This window comes from Dicentrarchus labrax, unplaced genomic scaffold (genome assembly GCF_905237075.1).
Source record: "Dicentrarchus labrax unplaced genomic scaffold, dlabrax2021, whole genome shotgun sequence".
Taxonomy (NCBI): domain Eukaryota; kingdom Metazoa; phylum Chordata; class Actinopteri; family Moronidae; genus Dicentrarchus; species Dicentrarchus labrax.
In genome coordinates, this window is record NW_026136719.1 from 4,237,475 (window position 1) to 4,257,895 (window position 20,421).

The 20,421-nt window shown below is 39.1% G+C and overlaps 1 protein-coding gene across 5 annotated transcripts in view; it reads left to right on the forward strand.

Moving 5' to 3' along the window:
* Positions 1 to 20,421, forward strand: part of LOC127351149 (multiple epidermal growth factor-like domains protein 10) — a 147,153-nt gene that overhangs the window by 84,085 nt on the left and 42,647 nt on the right. For all 5 annotated transcript variants that reach the window (XM_051378417.1, XM_051378413.1, XM_051378414.1 and 2 more), the window contains exons 7-11: positions 8,997 to 9,243; positions 11,119 to 11,239; positions 12,761 to 12,897; positions 17,721 to 17,933; positions 18,863 to 19,037. In XM_051378417.1, the coding sequence (XP_051234377.1) occupies positions 8,997 to 9,243; positions 11,119 to 11,239; positions 12,761 to 12,897; positions 17,721 to 17,933; positions 18,863 to 19,037 (893 nt within the window). The remainder of the gene's footprint in view (positions 1 to 8,996; positions 9,244 to 11,118; positions 11,240 to 12,760; positions 12,898 to 17,720; positions 17,934 to 18,862; positions 19,038 to 20,421) is intronic.

Sequence of the window (20,421 nt, forward strand, 5' to 3'; positions counted from 1 at the left end):
TTCCGCCAATTTAATTCTGATTCAATCAGCTGGAAAATAAAGCACAGTCAAGAGTTGCACAAAAGCAGCTAATTCAATGGCAGATGTTTTTTTCTCCTCTTGTGAATGGACACTTCTGAACGCAGAGCTTTGTTTTTTATTTAATTTCACACAGTTAATCACTATAACCTTGTGGCCCACCCTGCAACTGTATTGAGTCAAACCTGTGACTGCAGGTTTGATTAATGGAAAACACTCATCATGCAGATGTCAGTGGGCAGGAGTGGAAAGAGATGTTTTCAACATTAATTTAATGCTGGAGAGGTTTTGTATTTTCTCGTTCTGGTTAGAAACAGCAGATTAGGTTTTTGTGTTTGTCCGAGAAGTTTGAAAAGTTTGCCTGGATGTTTGAGCGGAACGAGTCTGAGAAAAAGCCGCCCTACCCCGAGGAGAAACTACTGAGGAACCTGACAGCAAAGCATTCATCCAACCCGTGCTCCAGTGTGGAAGCTCAGCCACAGAGGATTGTATGTGTACAACATAGTACTGGTTGCACTCGGCGGACTCAGGCTGTTTGAGGGCTGGGGCGGAAAAAATTAAAAGGGCACCAGCACGCAGAACGTTGTGATGCATTTATGATGAAACAGCTTTGTCATGATAATTTCCCCTATGGAAGGCCACCCAGAAGTGGGCACTATCATGTTTTGTCCCCTGGAAGGGCCCCCTAGAGGGCACTTCATTGTGTTTTGTCTACTGGAAGCGCACCTTAGATGGTATGGTGGAGGGAAATTCCACATTTCCCCCACTGGAAGGGCACTTTATCGTGTTTTCTCCACTGGAAGGACACCCTGGACGGCACTTTATCATGTTTTATCTACCAGAGGACCACTCAAGAGGGAACTTTTGCTAAGAACATAGGTCCTCCCGAATCCACCAGTGCCTGTATGTATGTTTATGAAGCAGGATGCTGCTATGGACCACAGTCAGCAGCATTTGCTGGATAAGTAAAAATGTAGGAAAACAGATCTCTGCACACTTAAGTGATTACAGCCCAGAAATTCATATTGAATTGTTTTTTGTTTAGGCCACATTTTTATGAAAGCGAAACAACTCAACCAGCGGAATTCCACCTGATAATGACTAATGAATGATTATTACATTTGCATAACTTTTTGCCTGTGTCATGAAAAAGCGGTACAGTGAAACCCTTAAGGTTCCTCCTTTACGAATGGCTGGAGAGACAAGAGAGAACAGCATTTAAAGTAGGTGCAGCAGACGATTTAATGACGACATCAATCAGCCGTGCACAGCGTGTGTGTAGACATTACCTAAAGCACTTCAGAGTCCTATATAATACAACATAATACAATACAAAACAATGGTAAAATAGGACCGGTGTCTAATCATATCACATACATAGTTGGAAAAGGTAGTTTCTCTGCTAGAGATGGCTATATAATGTGCTTATTGCTATAACCTTATTATGCTAAATGTATAAAGACCTGCCAATGTAACAGTACTACAGCAGCAGTTCCTCTTGAATATTTTAAATAAATAGGTTGCACCTACTACAAAGACACACAGCAGCATTACATGTTGTGGATTCATATTGAGAATCATGAGGGTGCTTTTGGCTCCCAGTGGTGTGAATGCACTTTAAGATTTCAGATACAACAGCCAAGTGATGAACCCAAGTGTGGCAGCTGCTTTGCATCTAAAAAACAAACTTTTTTCAAAGGCAAATCTGGTTTGTTAGTGACTCTCAGGCTCAGTCAGTGTGAGTTGGCCGCAGATGCAAGTTTCTAATGGGGATTTGTACATGTGAACATGTGCAGGACGAGGACTACAGACAGCAGGGTGGCACTATAAAGAGAAAGATCATCACATGTAGCGGTGCATCCCTGTTTTAAACCCAACATAAAATAGACTCTATAAATTAAAAAGGTCAGTTTCCACGACTTAACTTTTGATTATTACTACGGATACAATTCACTTAAAATAAGTTGTCCATGTTTCCACAATAAAGGTAAATAAGTAAGTAGTAAGCATGTTGCCTGATTGTTTCTAGTAACCTGGTTCCTGTGAATGTAAACAGTTCAGACCAGTTACCTGCACATACCAACTGGTGCCAGCTATAGAGGAGGAAGGTCAAAACACACGGCCTGTTTCTTGGGAGACATTATGCGTAACCTCAGAACTAAGCAGGAATGTGTCTGTCTGACTCCCTCCGCCTGTCTCCCTCCACATGTACAGGCCATAAAGTGATTTGACATTTAGCTATATTTTTGCAAAAATGTGGCTAAATGTCAAAGTCACAACTCACAACTTCCTTGGTTTGGAGACTTTTTGTGATATCGGACCTCCTCCTCCTCCTCCTCCTCCTTTTCCCTCCTGGCTATTTTTGCTGCTTCTTCTTTTGTTTTATGGCAGACCGCAGCTTTTGAGGTTACATCCTGCCACCACTAATTTACCAGAGGTGTTATTGAGTTGTGTTCCTGCCCCCGTTCATGTTTTTATTGGTGCCCTACCCTAAAATCTATACCTGTGTCTGTATTAATACAGTTACATAATTATAGCTTAAAGGCATACAGAGTAGGATTTAGATATTTGTGTTTGTAAACACACAATACAAAGCTGGCCCCTGCCCCCGGGGCAACTAGTGAGCGAGAGTGGTTCAGGGAGCTAGAGAGTGAATGAGGAGAGGGAGCGGCGTTTATATTTATATATTTATATTTAATATTATTTCAGATTTGTTTGTTCAGTTGTTTCTGTTCGTGGGTTTATGAAGTTATAGTTTAACGTTCTGGGAAATACACGTACAGTGATGTGATACCGTTATGGCGATTAATATCAATCTCATATCAGTTAAGTATGAAGCTAGAGCCTGGAGACGATTAGCTTAGCTTAGCATAAAGACCGAAAACAGGTTGAAACAGCGAGCCTCACTCTGTCCAGAGTTAACCGCCTCCGAGCGTCTCTAAAGCTCATTAATAAACAAATGATATCACGTCAGAAGCTTGAGATTCTGTAAGGTAGTTGTATATCAGGTCTGTTCGCTGTTTCTTTATTTCTTCTCTACAATGACGCCGATTGTTGACCATAGGATTTTGGCTCCTAATAACTAAAAAGCAATACAGAGTTCTTATTTTATGGAACTAAACTGGCAAAGACCTTCGAATTTACATTTACCGCCAGTCAGACGAGACGGACTGCTTTCACCCAAAAGGGGGCGGGAGCTTGACACAAGGCCAAAGTACCCAGATGGGCTACTCTCATCTATTGTTGGAGCCAGAACGCACCGCGGCCATGCCCCGGTAAGGTTTATGTTTATGCTAAGCTATGCTAATTCTCTCCATTGCTCTAGCTTCGTATTCTTTTGATGAAGAACTCATTTTCTTATGACCGCAACCTCTGGAAGGCTGTTGGGCTGAATTCAAGAGAAATAAAGAGTCGTGTTGAGAATGTAATCTAGGTGTGGTTCTCTTACATGAGTGAGAAAAGAGCCAAATCTCTTGATTTTATTATTAGCAAAGAGTAACGACACCATAGACAAACCTAGAAATATTCCTTAAAGAGTTAGCCCTTGCCAAAGTATATTATGCAGCTCTTAATTTAGTGCAGAAAGTTCTGCTTAGTGCCAGCGAGCTACTCTTGATCAAAGTCATTAGTCACTCGATTTGGACTCTTTGCTGCTGAATAATTGAGGCTGTGAGAGGATAAAGGATTTGACTATGCTGGCTCACTAGTTAAGAGAAATAAAGAGAACTCCCCTCTTTGAGAGAGAGAGACTGAGGGAGGAGAGAAATGGAGAGAGGGCAGGAGGAACTGAGAGAGGAGTAGAAAACAGAAGGAAGGGAAGAGAAGTAAATTAGAGAGAGATTGAGAGGGAGGGAGTGTGAGTCTGATTTTATGCTTTGTCTGTTCATAGCTCTGTCCACCACAGCACTGATGAAACATTTAACTCTGTAACGTCTGTAAAACTACCACCCACGTTTGGGGAGAGAAGTCTGGACAACTTTTCCCGTCTCTGCTTTAAGCTCCAGGGTTTTCCCTTGCAACTTAAGGCCATTCATTCAGAGCTCTTGGCACTCAGACTCTGGGTACTTTACCGAGTGCAGTTCACCCTGTGAGCATATATCAAAAAGATAATAGTGCTTTGATTTATGCTATCTTAGATGATGCAATATACAATAAAATGTTCCGTCTTTTTGTTCTTGTTTTCATTTAAAGTCTTCAGGTTCTGATTTATACCAGCAATTCATCCACTTACAGACCTGTGATATATTTTCTGGATACACGTCCTGAGAATCAGTCAAATCCACTCATCAGTGTATTTAAAGGGAACGAGAACAGGGGCCCGAATCATCCTCAGATAATGGGAAACCACATGTTCTCCAGATATTAAAACATGGATCTATGTTAGAAATAGTATCGCATGAACGCACGTGAGCAAGAGTTAATGATGAAAATGAGAACTTTAAGAGGTCATGGGACCACTTCTTTGCTCCTGGCGTTGTTGGGACACTGTGATGAACAGGTGGTGTTTTTGGTTATTCTGGATATGAGCATTTGTCAAGGGCCTTTTGAATGTCTTGTAACTAGAGGTGGTAATACTGGCTGATTAATACAGTCTGTGTTTTTAAAGACATTTCACTAACAAAGACCAAGCAGTTTATTTGGATTGGCGATGGGATTCTGGTGGGATCGTGTACAGAAGGATGATGGGGGTCGTATACGGGGAGAGGGATGAAGAGAGTCGATTGCATTGGGATTAATGGACGCCGATTATATGTCATGATGTTGCCAGAGCAGCAAGCAACCCGAGACTCAGGGTGGGGATCTTGATGAGCTCATGGCTTCAGTGTCTCCTGTGGTTGCGGAAAAAGATGCGGATGGAAGTGTTAATCCGAAACACGCAGGTCTTGGTGGTGGGAGGAGACCCACGCTAACATGGGGAGAACATGCAAACTCCCCACATAAAGGACATCCAAGGTTCAAACTCAGGATGTTTTTGCTGTGAGGCCTCAGTACTAACCATAAACACTTGTATTATAAAGAGAATAAGACATGTTCTTACTGAAAATCTGCAGACTAAAAAGGTTGAAAATAAAGTTTTTGTAAACAAGGGGCCATTAGAATATAGGACAAATAGCAACCCTTTAATAGCAACCCTTTATCCATTGTACCGTGGTAGTTCCACTTTATTCAGCACAATGCGGTGAATGCAGCGGCCAAGAGAATTAAAATGGTAAATGCTGAATTTTCTGCTGTTTCAGCCTGATGGGACTGTGTGGAGGAGACTGCACAGCTTCCTGCATCCATCACGCTGTGTGTCTCCACTGCAGGCTGATGGTCGGGGTGTTTGGTTCTGAGCTGTTATCGTGTCACGTCGGGATAAATGTGGAGCAATATGAGGGCGTTAATGCGCTCCTGAGAATCCGCTGCAGTCAGGTGCATCCAGGCCTCGGTTTGCTCCGAATGAACCAGTTTGTGCAGCATGGCGTCGACCACATCGGTGTTTATAACTGTTCCAAATAGCAGAGGTGGGACCAAGTCAATGTTATAGTCACAAGTAAGAGTCAAGTCTTTGCACTCGAGTCCTAAACAAGTCATAATGAAATCTTCAATAATACATTATATATTAAAGAGGCCATATTATAAATAGGTTTACATGCTTTAGAGGTCCAGTGTGTAACATCTATTGTCAGAAATGGAATATAATATTCATTGGTATGTTTTCATTAGTTTATAATCACCTGAAAATAAGAATCGTTGTGTTTTTGTTACCTCAGAATGAGCTGTTTTTATCTATAGAGGGAGCAGGTCCTCTTCTTCGAGTCTCACAGCCATCATAGTTTCTGCTAAACACTCTAGATGCCACTGAATCCTGCACACTGGACCCTTAATGTTCAAAAAACTAGGAAAATATATTTTTCTGATGCTGTACATCAGAGCTTCTTTAGTTTTTATATGTATAAGTAGTAAGGTAACATTATTTCTCCCTGGTTCTGTCGGATTGGTTAAAGGAAATAGCATTTTCGTTTTCATTTTGACTTAATATTGCTGGCATAAATGGAAAATCTGATTACATTGTTTATATAGCATTTTCATGTTTAAATTTGAATTAACATTTGAATATAGTCCACTGCACAGCTGGTAATGACTTTGAAAAACAACTTTTCCATTTTCATTTTAATATGGTCACAGTGTCAGACACAAAGTATGTGAAAAATAAAAATACATTTTGAATTATTGCATTTTTATTTTCATTTTTACTTCAGTAACATTTGTGGAAAATTATAATGCTATTGTGGAACTACATTATCATTTGAATAAAGTCCCCTATAGGCTTCCATAATATACAGCTATAAACCTTTCAGTTTTCCTAAAGAATCAGACACAAGCACTTTACTCGTACGGCACCGATACCTCGGTTCTCTTTAAAGGTCCAATGTGTAGGATTTAGTGGCATCTAGCAGTGAGGTTTCAGATTGCAACTCACTCGTTTCACCCTCCCCTTCCAAGCACAAGGAGAAACTACCGTGGCTGTGAAACACGCGAGCGGTCAATCTAGAGCCGCTGTTTGGTTCGTCCGTTCTGGGCTACTGTAGGAACATGGTGGACTTCTGTGGATAAAAACAGCTCATTCAGAGGAAACAAAAACACAACGATTCTTACTTTCAGCTGATTAAACACTAATTAAAACATACCTATGAATATTATATTCCATTTCTGACAATAGATCCTCCTAATCTGGGTCTCTACAGCGTGTAAACCTGCTCTAGTAGCCTCGCTTTGGAGCATAATATCGACTCTTGTTAAAAAGGTATTGCATTTAGTTTAGAGCGCATTATGACTTGTTTATTTGAACTCGATTTATTTAGGCCCTCAAAGTACTGCTGGGAAATTCAAAATTCTTGTTAGAATAAGAATAGAGATGTTTTATGTAAACTGTATGAAAGAAATAGAGTAAATACCTTTCTTGGGGAGTAATTATATTTTTTAAATAAAGACTAAAGGGTAGTTTGGTGCATTTTTTTCCTCCAGTAAAGCAACATCAGTGACAGGATTTTTGCTGCAGCTGCACAGAGACTGTGGATTAAATCAGATTAACTCCTAACCCTGTTTTTGTGCGTCAGTGTACGAAGGTTTCTTCTTATAAAGTCACATGTAAATAAAGTTCCCTGCACTTAGGTATCTCTTGGTATGAAGAGATCAGAGAGCAGCTGGGTTGGCAGACATCGGTGTGCAGTACAGAGTTTACTGATTGACGTTTCGTGGCTTTATGGGAACTTTGGATCAGAACTTTTCAGCCTGTCGCCTCTCGCTGACATTTCGGGCTGACAGTATGCAGAGTTATCACATCTGCTCCCCTCAGGGAAGCGTTCAAGGTGCCTTAGTGTAGGTTAAACTGCTGTAGAATTAATTTATTTCAGCCAGTAATGAACACTGGGACCTGCTGTATACTGTACTGTCTGTTGTCTAATCTGTTAAAATGAAAACCCCTGAAATATTCTGGTGTACAAATGAGAATCAGCTGGAATGGTTTAATTTTGATGTGTTTAAGTTTGCTAACTTTGTTTCAAAAGAAAGGAAAAGTAGGCAAGATAGATTATTTAATTAGTTTTTATTCAGATTTTTCCAATAATGAATGACTCTGTCAGTGATTTATGAATTGGACTGTGAAAGACTAGCAAATGTTACACTGAATTTATGATGTCTGGAACGCCCATTCAGGCTCGGCACATACAGTTACTATATGCATCACACAATACAAATTGATTGATCGTCAAAATACGTCCATTAAAGTTGTTGTTTCTGCCACTGACCGGCTCAGATTGTTATTATAAGTGTCTGACAGCATTATGGAAAGGATCCCTACGGAGATATTAAGCGTTTTCGGCCCATTTTGCCTGATCTCGTCTGAATGGCCTCATCTGTGGGGAGTAACGGAAATGGCAGCAAAGTGCTCCGACCGCAGAGAGTCACAGCACCCACAGGAACACCAGCCTCCTCCTGAGCTGTAAATTCACAGGCTATTTTTGTAATTGTATTAATATTTCTATGTATTTAAAAAATACAGAAAAATCTGTAGGATATACGGGAGAAAAACCTTAAACTTACAGAGCTTTTTTACAGCTTAAGCAACAAGTGTCATTTAAAATAGCGTAGCTTTAGTGTACTATTTGACTTTAATTTGAACATTTCGGTTTTAATTTTGTTTGCAATAACTGTCCATGAATATTCATTGTTAATGTGCTGCTAAATCAGATTTCTCTCATGTCCACCAGCAGCAGAATTTCTACCTCTTTTTGATTCAGTTTCAACCAATCTTCTATTATTTAATCCTTTATTTAACAATCCTTAATTACATATTATAAATAACTTGTTTCATAATTGCCACTAGAGATATTAAGAGGAAAAAATTAAAATCACATTTTCAGAATGACTTTTCTGACTGAAATTGGAAGAATTAGTTTAAATGAATGAACAATATGGCAGCTGAAGGGTGAATCCTGGTTTCTGATTGGCCGTTGTAAGCGGGGGTGAGTTGCTTGATAAATCTTATTTGAGCAATGCACCGGCCAAAACCTCCAGTCCTGAGCCGACAAAGTCTGCAGTTTTTCAGCCCGACCCCGACCTGAGACCAACACTGATAAAGCTCTGTCTGCAAAAATACTCACACACACACACACACACACACACACACACTCACACACACACACACACACACACACACGATGGGGACAATAAAAGGAGAGAAGTTAAATGAACCCGAGTCCGACCTGAGCCCGGTCTGAATTAACTCAGCGTGTTGCAGACCTCTAAATCTTATTCTCACTTTCAGCTAAGAACTGTTATTCTCCCGGGTCGGCTTTTAGACCTTCTGTAATTCTGAGAAGTTTATTAAATCCGATTACTTCATTTTCAGATGAACTTAACCCCCCTACACTCTCATACCTCATGACTCATGCAGATATCAATGATTACACACTCATCCCCTCGTCTCTGTCCAGGCTGTGAGAGTGACTTCTGGGGGCCCCACTGCAGTAACCGCTGTCAGTGCCGGAACGGGGCCAAATGCAACCCGATAACCGGAGCCTGCGTCTGCACTGATGGCTACCAGGGCTGGCGCTGCGAGGAGCCCTGTGACGCCGGTTTCTACGGCAAAGACTGCCTTCAGGAGTGCCAGTGCCTCAACGGCGCCACCTGCCACCATCAGACCGGCGAGTGCCTGTGTGCTCCCGGATACACCGGAGCCTTGTGAGTAGCTTTGTGTTCACGCTGCTGAATCTGATTTATGTCTTCACTGGTGAACAGTTCTCTGACTTCTGAGTGAGAGATTTTACAAAATTAAAAATAGTACATTTTTAAGGCAAAAAGGAATATGCTACAACTGCTTAATGTAATGACTCATCTGTGTGATACATTATTAAGGTAGACCTAAATCTAAATGACATTTATAACATACATTTTACATTAGTAGGTTTTATTACATGAATAGGAAGGATGTATTTTTTAAAATGTGCGCGTCGTGCCAGTGTATCATGTGTGGATCAGATCATCACCACACATGGCCTACTTCCTATTGCCAGTAGTTGGTGATATCACTATGACTGTATATTGGCATGTCGACGTGTTCAGTTATGACAACATCCTGTTTCATGGTAAAACGTCAAAACCCGACGCCACGCCAAAGCCATGCTGTTCGACGTACAGTCATTTGTGTCTAAGCCATTTAGTACGGGACCAATAAAATATTTAAATTTTTGCTACCACCAAATTTTGTGCAAAGTTTCATGAGTTTTCGAGCAAATGTGATTCATTTGGTATTAAAATAATAATAATAGCCTGAGCAATTAAATAGAAAGTTCCAAATATGTTGTAATGTACTAAACCCAACGTTTATGTTTATTAAAAAAACAAGGAAGGGAATATGAAAACTCTTTTGTGTTCCAGTTTGGAAAACAGCAATTTCTCCAAAAGTTGTTTTCATACAATCAACAAAATCACATACTGGTGTCTAAAAATAAAATACTGCAACTAAAAACACTCAAAAACTACTTTTCAACCCAGTGAATCCAATCAAAGGTCACAGCTGCATTTATGGAGAAAATCAAATCTGAAAACAACCTTTGCAAAATATATTAGGATGTGACTGAGAATATTGTGACAGTTGAAGAAACAGAGAGAAGCTGTAAAAGTAAATATATGAACATGATTTTTTTACTAATTCCCAACAGTAGGAAATAGTTTAAAGTTTTTAGTTTCGCATGTTGACTTTATAACTCAACCTGGGATCATATTTAACTGCTGATTACTTTTTTCCCACCAGACTTTCCTTTATGGATCGTACTTGTTCCAGGTGTCTTCAAATGCTTTCATAATGGTCTTAAAAAGACCTTAAAAAGTATTAAATTGAACCTGTTGAAACCTGCAGATAAAAAGTATTATATTGCACAATACTCATACTTGTCCCTGTAGAAAGTAACACAACCTGAAAAATCGTAGAAAGAAAGAAGTTGCAATGTTTAATACCCAAAGTCAAAAGAAAACCTCCTCCAGGGACCATCTACTAATACTACTCTCTCTTTCAACACAATGACAACTGCTGGACTGAACTATGATTTCAGTTTTAAATGTTTACAAATCAAAATATGTAAAACATGGAATGTTTGTAAGTTAAGAAAATATATATGTTGTAAATATATGTGACCATAAGAAGCCTCCAACCTGCCATCTCCATGTATATAAAAGACGTGACTACCATTTTCTTTCATACAAGTCCACCAGGCCGAAACATTAGCAGGTTTGTCCGACACGGCCAAAGTAATAAATAAAAACTGAGATTGTTCAACTTTATCCTGGAGATCTGTGTGTGTGTGACCCTTTTTTAACCTTTGGGTGAAACTTCTATGACTTTGGTTTAGCAAAAACATGTATGAAAAGACACGTTTGATTCTTTTCTATCCACCCACTATGCATTAAGCATGTAAAGCGAGTAACAACACGATTGTTTGATTAGTAACTGTAACATGATTACTGAATTAGGAACAGTAATAGATTACAAATGTAATACTAGAGTTTATCAGCGATTACATGCTTCACTCACCTGTGTCTTCTGTCTTTCTCCTCCAGCTGCGAGGAGCCTTGTCCTCCAGGTAAACACGGCTCCCTGTGTGAACAACGCTGTCCCTGTCAGAACGGAGGAACCTGCCATCACGTGACCGGACAGTGCTCCTGTCCCGCCGGCTGGGTGGTACGACCGCAACACCAACTCATGTGCATGTTCACCAGAGCTCAGCTAACAGGGAGCTATTACAGCTGAGAGCAACATGTTTGTGTTTGGAGCTGAGAAGGAATATTTAGTACAGATATTTCATTTTACAGTTTTTAGTTCCCAAAGTTTAATTCACGGCAGGAGGCTGTGAAAACATCCTGAATGACATTTGGTATCATCAGTGGACGCCAATATAATTACTTCAAAGCTCACACTTAGGAAGCTCTCCAGGTAGAAGCAGTTTACTGCACCTGCTCTGTAAAAAAAATACTATTTTTTTTATTAAATTATTAAAAATATAACAAACAGCAAACAAATGATGAGCATATTTTACCGACAAACTACTTGCTGAAAGTTACAGTTCAGGATTTGATACCTGTACATAAAGCAGTTTTATCCACTTATTCTTTTATAGATGTTTGATTTTCCTGACCTGAACCATATTTTTTATTTTATTTAAACTCCTCGAGAGTATTTAGGTAAAGTTCTTATACAGCTGATTGGACAACCTTAAACACTGACAGAATGCAAAGTTTCTCCCATCCTACATATATTAACACACACGGACTACTGACTGGGGCCCCCCAAGAATAAACCATCATAGTGCTGTAAACTTATTTTTATTCAAAACATTATTAGTTATGTAATTAACATCATCTAAACAAAACATAACAGAAGGTTGTTATTTTAGGAAAGGTACAGTTCATTCAGTTCACAGAGCACATGAGGATATCTGAGTCTGATATGTCCGTACCCCCCTGATAGTGTGTGATACTTTTAATTAGGACCTATGGCACGAATAAAAACAGTTTATGTGCCATATGTGCAGATGAAAATTAGCCTGTATGGCTAAATCTGGCACATTTACATAATCAACTTAAGTCCTTGTGTGTATCCCTTTTTAACCCGTTTTAAATAGATTCAAACTTCAAATATAAAGTCAATAAACAGATCCCCCAGGACCCCAATACATTGGTATTTTTAAAGAGAACATATTAAAACAGAAACCGTAAACAATGATATAAACAATGATGGGCGATGGAAAAACTGGCATGGGCATTTTCAAAGGGATCCCTTGACCTCTGACCTCAAAGTATCTGAATAAAATTAGGTCTAATGGGTAGCAACGAGTCTCCCCTTTACAGACACGCCCACTTTATGCTAATTTATGCAGTTTTTGAGCAAAAACCATGAAGTATTTGAATATTTCTGCAGACTGGGTCCATAAACAGTGTTGGAATTGTATAAATTGGAAATGATCGAAACATTTAGACACATACTTAATACTTAATGCATAAGTCACTGCCCCACTTATGCCCCTCCAGTCAATAATAATAACAGTCCAGAATATGTGTGTATAAAAACTTATAAAGAAAGAAATTCCTAATCCTGGAAAATAAAAAAAAGCATCCATCTTTGACCGATAACAGGTTAATGAATTAACACTTTACATGTTGGATGTGCGTGTAAACATGATGGTCACGTGCTCTTCCTCCTCAGGGTCCGGTGTGCGCGCAGCCGTGTTCCTTCGGATCGTTCGGCATTAACTGCTCTCTGGAGTGCACGTGTCGTAACGGAGGCCTGTGTGACCACATCAGCGGTCAGTGCCAGTGCACCGCCGGATACATCGGAGAGAGGTACAGTATGAAAGTGCGAACATAAGATTATATGAAACTTTATCGGACCCCTCTGGGAAATTAGCTTGTTGCAGCTGCGGATATTAATAGAATTCAGCAGGGAGAAAGATAAATATGGGCACACAGTAGGATGTGTAATAAACAGTAAATACAGCAGGGAAACTGGAAGAAACACTAAGGCGGTAAAGTTGGCACCAATGTAAATATCCGACTGTTGGTAGGAAATACAGAGAAGGAGTGTAAACATTCATGTATAAAAAGTTTGACAGCACTTGTTTATTCCCAAACATCTAGCAGGTTTCTACATATAGTCCATCAGTTAGTCATGTGACTACACAAGATAAGTATTTAAAGGTTATATAGGACATTTACTCGCCACTAGATGTCGTATTAGAGCACCAACATCTCAGACTAAAATAATGGCCGCTACGGACCACCAGACTCCACTGATAAAACCTTGCAGATTATTGTGAAACAAACTGAACAGAAACTAAATGAAATTCACCAAAACCATCTTTGTTCATCACCAATTCTGGTTTGGTCGAAATAAATCCATCGTTTACAGCGTTAGATGTGAAAATATTTGTGAATCGGGTTGCTGTGGCTGCTATGTAACGTTAGCTAATCAGTGTCCATCCACTAACAGTAGTTGTTTCTGCCACTGACAGACTCAGGTTCAGGTTTTCAGGTTCTGGTTTGGTGGAAATAAATCCATAATTCACCGACGTAGATGATAAAAACAGCAGTTTCAGTCGGAGCAGACCGGCTATGGAAACAAACCACAGAGAGGCTGCGATACAACACAATCAGAGGGAGTGAGACTCCGCTGTATCTCTACATAACAAATGTTTGCTGCTATATTAATATTTTAAATCTCATATATAAATTAGGGCAAAAAAATGCCCAAAGAATTATATATATAAAAAAAGAAATAACCCATACAAGGCGACCTTAAGACATCCCTCCTTTAAGGCAGCGTTGATGGTCTCACCTCGCTGTGTGTGAACTGTGGAAACATCTGTGCCTACACAACACAAAGACTCTATGTTTAGTGGTAATGTTCTTCCCTCCTACTCTCTCCCACATACTAATGCTTTCCTTGTCCGTCCCCCGTCACCCGAAGTGGGACATTATAACAAAGAGTCATCTGAAATTGTTTTCCACTTTATTTCCTCCGTCGTCTCCGACACTGTTATTCGAAAAAGACTTTCTCCACCCTCCCTCCGGCCAGCTCCATCTCTCCCTTCCCTCCAACTCTGTCCATCTTCCTCCCTCGCCATCGCTCCTCCCAATTGAGCCAAATTACCTCCATTCATTCAGGCCCCAGACAGGTGAATTAGCCTACATGGAATAATTCCTAGATTGAGTTCTCTTCCACCCCGTCCACCCTCTAATGGAATTAGCCAAGATAAGAGTCCTGAGGAAGTCGGCGTGATTTAAACGTGACACAAAACAGAAATCCTCACTGAGCCATTTTAATTGAGTGATTTGTCTATTTCTTAATGGTTTCAACTTGCGGACGTGTTGAGAATGATGCAGAGACGTCAGCCTAACTTAGGCTTTAACTTTAAATAATTTTCTATTCAATTCAGTTCTGCCCATTCACTGGTGCTCATTATACAGACCACTCAGGGTCTGACGAAATGTGCAGCCCGGTGACCTTACGATGGTGGAGCACATGTCGTCTGTGAGGAAAGTGGAGCGGCTCCCTGTGAGTGTACGATAATATGACTCAGTTTTTATTGTGAGTTTGAAGAAGCATTCATCAGTCTTTGTATTTTAAATGTGTGTGTTTAAAGGAGGATTCGGGCCGTTGTGAACAGGAACGTTATTTTAAACATTGAGAAAATAACCAAAAACATACTTTCAGATATCGTCAGGTTTGAGCATGTTCTGTTCTGTTCTGCCTCTTGTGTGCAGAGGTTCCCAACCTGAGGGTCGGGACCCCCACTAGGGGTTGCCAAAGTTTCACAGGGCGGGTGCGAAGACTTCATGATTTTAAGGGGTGTAAGAAAACGTATAAAAATCTATGCTGTAGGCCTTTATCTCAGCATTTTGTTCATTTCTGTAAAGAAAACTAAATGAAATTGTCTGCTTAGATAGTCTGTATGACTGTTAAAAAAATAAATATATATAAAACATACAGAGAATTGTATTAAAAGTTCCTAAATATATCATTAAAACTCATCTCTGATCAATAGTCACGGGAAATAATCTGCTCAACATTAATCCAAATCTCTGGTTTTACACAAACGTCCTGCAGTTACTGTGTTCACTGTTTGGGTTCATTGTACAGCTGATCATAGATATCAGCACAGACTTTAAACATCTACAGCAGTAAAATGTAACGTACACATTAATACACTGTAATAATAATCCAAAATAGCACATATAATAGTAAAACGTACTGCACTATTAGTAGTTCTACTTTTGATTCTTTAAGTAAATTTTTCTGATATAGTACTTACTTTAGAGACTACCATTACATTGTTTACCATCATAGTAATTGTTTTACTGATAGACCCAATTATTAAAGTAAATATAAAGTTTGCACACTTGGTGCCTTTTTCTAAATGGACTTTATACGGCACTTTTATCCAAAGCACTTTACAAGTTCCCTGTTATTCGCCGATTTACCATCTGATCATCAGAAGCAATTGGGGTTCATTAGAGGACCCGCTTTACCTGCTGAGCCACAGCTGCCATTATTATTCTAAAGAATTTCACAGGAACATTTCTCAGACAGACACATTTTCCTCCGCTGAAAGGGTTCAAATGAGGCAGATATAATCACAGAGGACGTTAGCGATTAGTGAGAAATGCTCTGCGAATATGTATAAATGCATAAAGATCATGGATGAACCAGTTTTTAGATAAAACCAGTAGCATTGTAAGAAAGTCTGACATCATTTACATTTGAGATACACCTACAGAGGGAAAAATACCTGAAGCTGACATACATACATTAATAAAAACAAGGGACTGATCGATGTGTTGTTTCAAAGTCGTTGGTTCGGTTGGCGTTCTGACACAATTTGCATAAAAATGTTGTAATCTGAACTGATTTCTTCATAAAACTCCTTCAAATATTCATATAAATTGTACATAAAGTATCAGTAGCAGTGTTTTATCTTCTGACACTAACATCAATTGTTTTGGTTAAAAATACAGTTTGCATGAGAACTACATTGAGTTAGAGGAATGAGCTTTTCCTCTGCAATTAAAGTTGTTTTTAATTACCACTTACTAAATAATTTGTGGCATAAGCACAAGTTTTTAAGTAGATTAGTCGACTCATAAAAAATAACTTGTTCCAACTAGTTTGTCCACTTATTAATGTCAACGCAACTTAACAAAAATAACGTTTGCAACCTAAAAGTCTCGCAACCATCTACATTAATTTAAGTGCTGAACTGAATTACTTAGTACATTCACTCTTATTTAACTAGACGTAAGAATGATTTCCATTTACCCAACTAACATACAACAACTCATCAATTCTTAATCAGATTTAGAGCTCCACAGTTATGGAATTCATCTTCCTCACCAGCCTTTAAGACACAGTTAAAGAAGTTTCTCATTTCATCTTGAACCTTAAGCCAAGATGCTTCCTTGATTGTGTCTGTCTGCTTTTAGGTTTGTTCTCTTTCTTTTCTTTTACTGCTGTTTGTGTATGTTGTGTAGATTGTTTGTGCTATGTGTCATGAGCACTAACAATCTCTATTACAGTGGTTCCCAACCTTTTAACTTAATGGACCCCTTTTCTATCCAAGTAAACCGAGTGATTTGGATTAATTTTGAGCAGAATACTGCAAGGACCCCTCCATCGCTGCTCCATCGCTGCTCCATCGCTGCTTGCAGCTTTCATTTGTTTTGTTCTGTGTTTTTTTGTTTGTGTTGTTTTGTTTTTTCCTTGAATAATAATGCCATTTTCTACATTTTTATTTTGATAAAATAGAGGAAGACTCTGAATAAGCCTTTCAGACATCCTTCCTCCTTCCTCTCCATCCTTTGTATTATACAAATAAACTAAACTAGTAGTTCCCAACCTGGTCGCCAAAGCTTCACAGGGGTTCGCAATGCCTTCTTGATTTTAAGTAGTGGAAGACAACTTTAAAGATATACACAGTTGGACTAGATAAGGACACAGTGAAGACCTGAACACAAACTATAGCCTGATACAACCATTTTCAGTCATCAGTGAGAAGAAAACCCTGAATTTGTCAATTTATGTATATTTCATAATAAATATAATAATTACAGACAGAATTGTATAAAAAGTTACTAAAAATATCAGGAAAACTCATCTCTGATTAAAATTAATGGGAAATAATCTGCTCAAAATTCATCCAAATCTCTGGTTTTACACAAACTACCTGCAGTTACTGAGTTCACTGTTTGGGTTAATTGTTCAGTTTATCAGCTGTTCTCTACTTTTATTGTTACACATTGAATATAATATAAAATATTCATAAAATATGTCAGTGACACACATTTGATGCAAAAAAAAAACTGTGCAACTTGACTTAAAAATATGATTTTCTTTCATTAACTAGAGTAAAATGAAAACCAGTGTCCTGTAGAAGTCAGAACATTGTTAGAGAATAACTCATTCTAGCAGGTAAAGATTCACAGGAACTTTTAAAGGGGATGTTGGGCCGACTGGAAAATAAGTTTACCAACAATGTGCCTGGAATTATCTCTTATTTTTGGCTGCTGCCTATTAAAGAAACAACCTCGCTCATTCAGCAAGTCTAACCAGAAACACTCATTCAGATCTTCTTCTCACCGCTGCTCCGTTATTGTTTCTAATACCAACCCAGATGCCAGGATGAATGCCCAGTTGGCACCTACGGGCCGCAGTGCGCCCACAAGTGTGACTGTCAGAATGGGGCCAAGTGCTACCACATCAACGGGGCCTGCCTCTGCAACGAGGGCTTTAAGGGCCCCAGCTGCCAGGACCGCTTCTGTCCCACAGGCCTGTACGGACTCATCTGTGACAAATACTGCCCCTGCAAAACTGCAAACACACTCAGGTACTGAACAGAAACTATCTACTGTATGCTTTTCCACTGCACAACTCAGTATGAATAGAAGAAGGTTGTGTTTGAGTAGCTTGTTATAGCTGTCTTTGCACTTAAGTGTCTTTTCTTTTTGCACTTCTTCAATTACAATCCATAAAACCTTCCATGTGAGATCCGTACATCACAAACCTGTTATATTCCAACCAAAGAAAGTTAAATTCATCATCTTTAAATAGATATACAGAACTTAAAGTGTCTGCTTTCATTGTGTTTCCTGAAGGATATCTGCATATTAACGTGCCAGTGTGTAGGATTTAGTGGCATCTAGTGGTGAAGTTGCTGATTGCAACCATTTGAATACAGCTCAGCTTTTCATGCATACTTTGGGGTACTGCAGAGTATAGTTGCCTTTTTTTATACAAAAAACACATTTCATGTTGCAATTGTTGACTGACAGAGAATGACAAAGATCTTCAGTGAATGTTTCTCACTAAATTGGAGGTACAGCTTAAGACGCAGTTCAGTGCTTAGTTTTATTGCATGTTGACAAAATAAAAGGATTATATATTAATTTAGTGGAGTTTGAAGGACGATGCAGATGAATTAACATGAGGACTTAAGTCCACTATGTAAATGTGTCAGATTTAGCCACACAGGCTGATTTTCATCTGCAGGTTGATCGGAATAATTAAAAAGAAAACATACGAAAAGCACATAAAACATTAAACATCTGAAATGAAGAATTTATATGTTTATAAAAAGAACACTGGTGGTGCAGCGCTACGTCTTTATATAGGCTTTTATTTCTCTACCAAAAATGTTTTGCACTAGTCAGTGCAAAATAAATATTTAAAAGGAGGTACAATAATGAAAAAGGATAGTTTTTGTGTTCTACATGCAGATTGAAATATGCACTTTACTGACTGACTGCTCTTTCTCAGCTGTCACCCTCTGTCAGGAGAGTGCACCTGTGCGGCAGGATGGGCGGGGCTTTACTGTAACGAGACCTGCCCGGCAGGTTACTACGGCGAGGGCTGCAGGGAGCTGTGTGCCTGTGCCAACGGAGCCGACTGCGACGGCATCACTGGAGCTTGTGTGTGCGCTCCAGGGTACATAGTAAGTACAGAAACACGCCTACTCTGAGAGATAAAACCTGTGACGACCATCACACAGCCGAGGAGATTCATATCTGATGCTGAGAAAGCTTCCCAATTAGCCGAATCACTCTAATCGCTGCGCCGCTTTAAATTAACATCAGCAGTTGCAGGTGTTTCATGAGACTGCTTTTGAATACTTTAAACTGAATGTACAATAATGTAAACAGACCAATTAAATCATAAAAAACCTCTCAGGCTGCCTCATGAATCCTGATTATCAGCAGTAACTTGGACTTTGTTTCACAAGTATTTATTAATGATATGAGGACTGCAAATGAAAGTGCTTTCAGAGCAGAGCGACCGCCAACCACATCCTACAAACACGCCGAACACGCTGCAGGTTGCTGCTGTTCATCTACTGTAATCTCATCAGGGAACCAAGATACCAGTAAAATGAGTTCCTGCATTATTTCGCTGTGTGGTGTCTGTGGTTGCCATGGCAGCAAGTTGGAACAAAGTTCAGCCATCATCCACGTAGACAGCAGCAGACTGAGGAAACAATGGAGGCGGCGGCGGCGGCTGAAAGTGTCGTAGAGTGTTACTACAGCAACTCACATGTCCCCACTGTGGGTCAAACTTCAAAAGCCACTGGATCCCACACTTCCCATAATGCATCTGAATAACATCAATGAATGTGTTTGACTTCCACCTCCAGATTTTCTGTTATGAGATTTATAGTGATGCTGGTAATTTTGGCTCTTTTTATTGATCCAGATCACGTGGCTCAGCTTCCAAATGCCTCTTCATTAAGTAACACTTTTATTCTCCAGCTATGTCTTGCAGTATTTTAACCAATGATTGCTATGTGTGCTCATATATCACTTGAATTATTCAGTATAATTATACTGAATCTTATAATTTTCATCATTTTACATTATGCTTGGTATAAAAAACCTTCAATAATAAATAGTAAATGTAATGTTTTACTTATATTGAGCAATGTTTTGTGTGTCAGGGCTGCACACTTATTAAGTGCAATATGCAAATTGAAGAAGCTGAAATTATTTGATAAAAGTAAAATGTGACAAAACAGCTTTATAATGAAGAACTGTAGTGCTGCAGAGATGCTTGGACTACAAATCTTTTATATAGACCCCAAAAAATGTCACATCATCATGATTTTAATAGTTTTTTCAGTGAAAATTTAATTTGTGAGGCATAAAATAATCATTCCGCAAATCATATCACAATATGATGTTTTTACCATCATACAGCCCTAATGTGTTATGACCTGTGAAAGACTCAACATGTTTGGGTCTTTATGTTATTATTCTGGATCATATTTAACTAAAAAATAAAAATAAATTAAAGAATCATCCTATTAATATTTATTGTATTAGTTT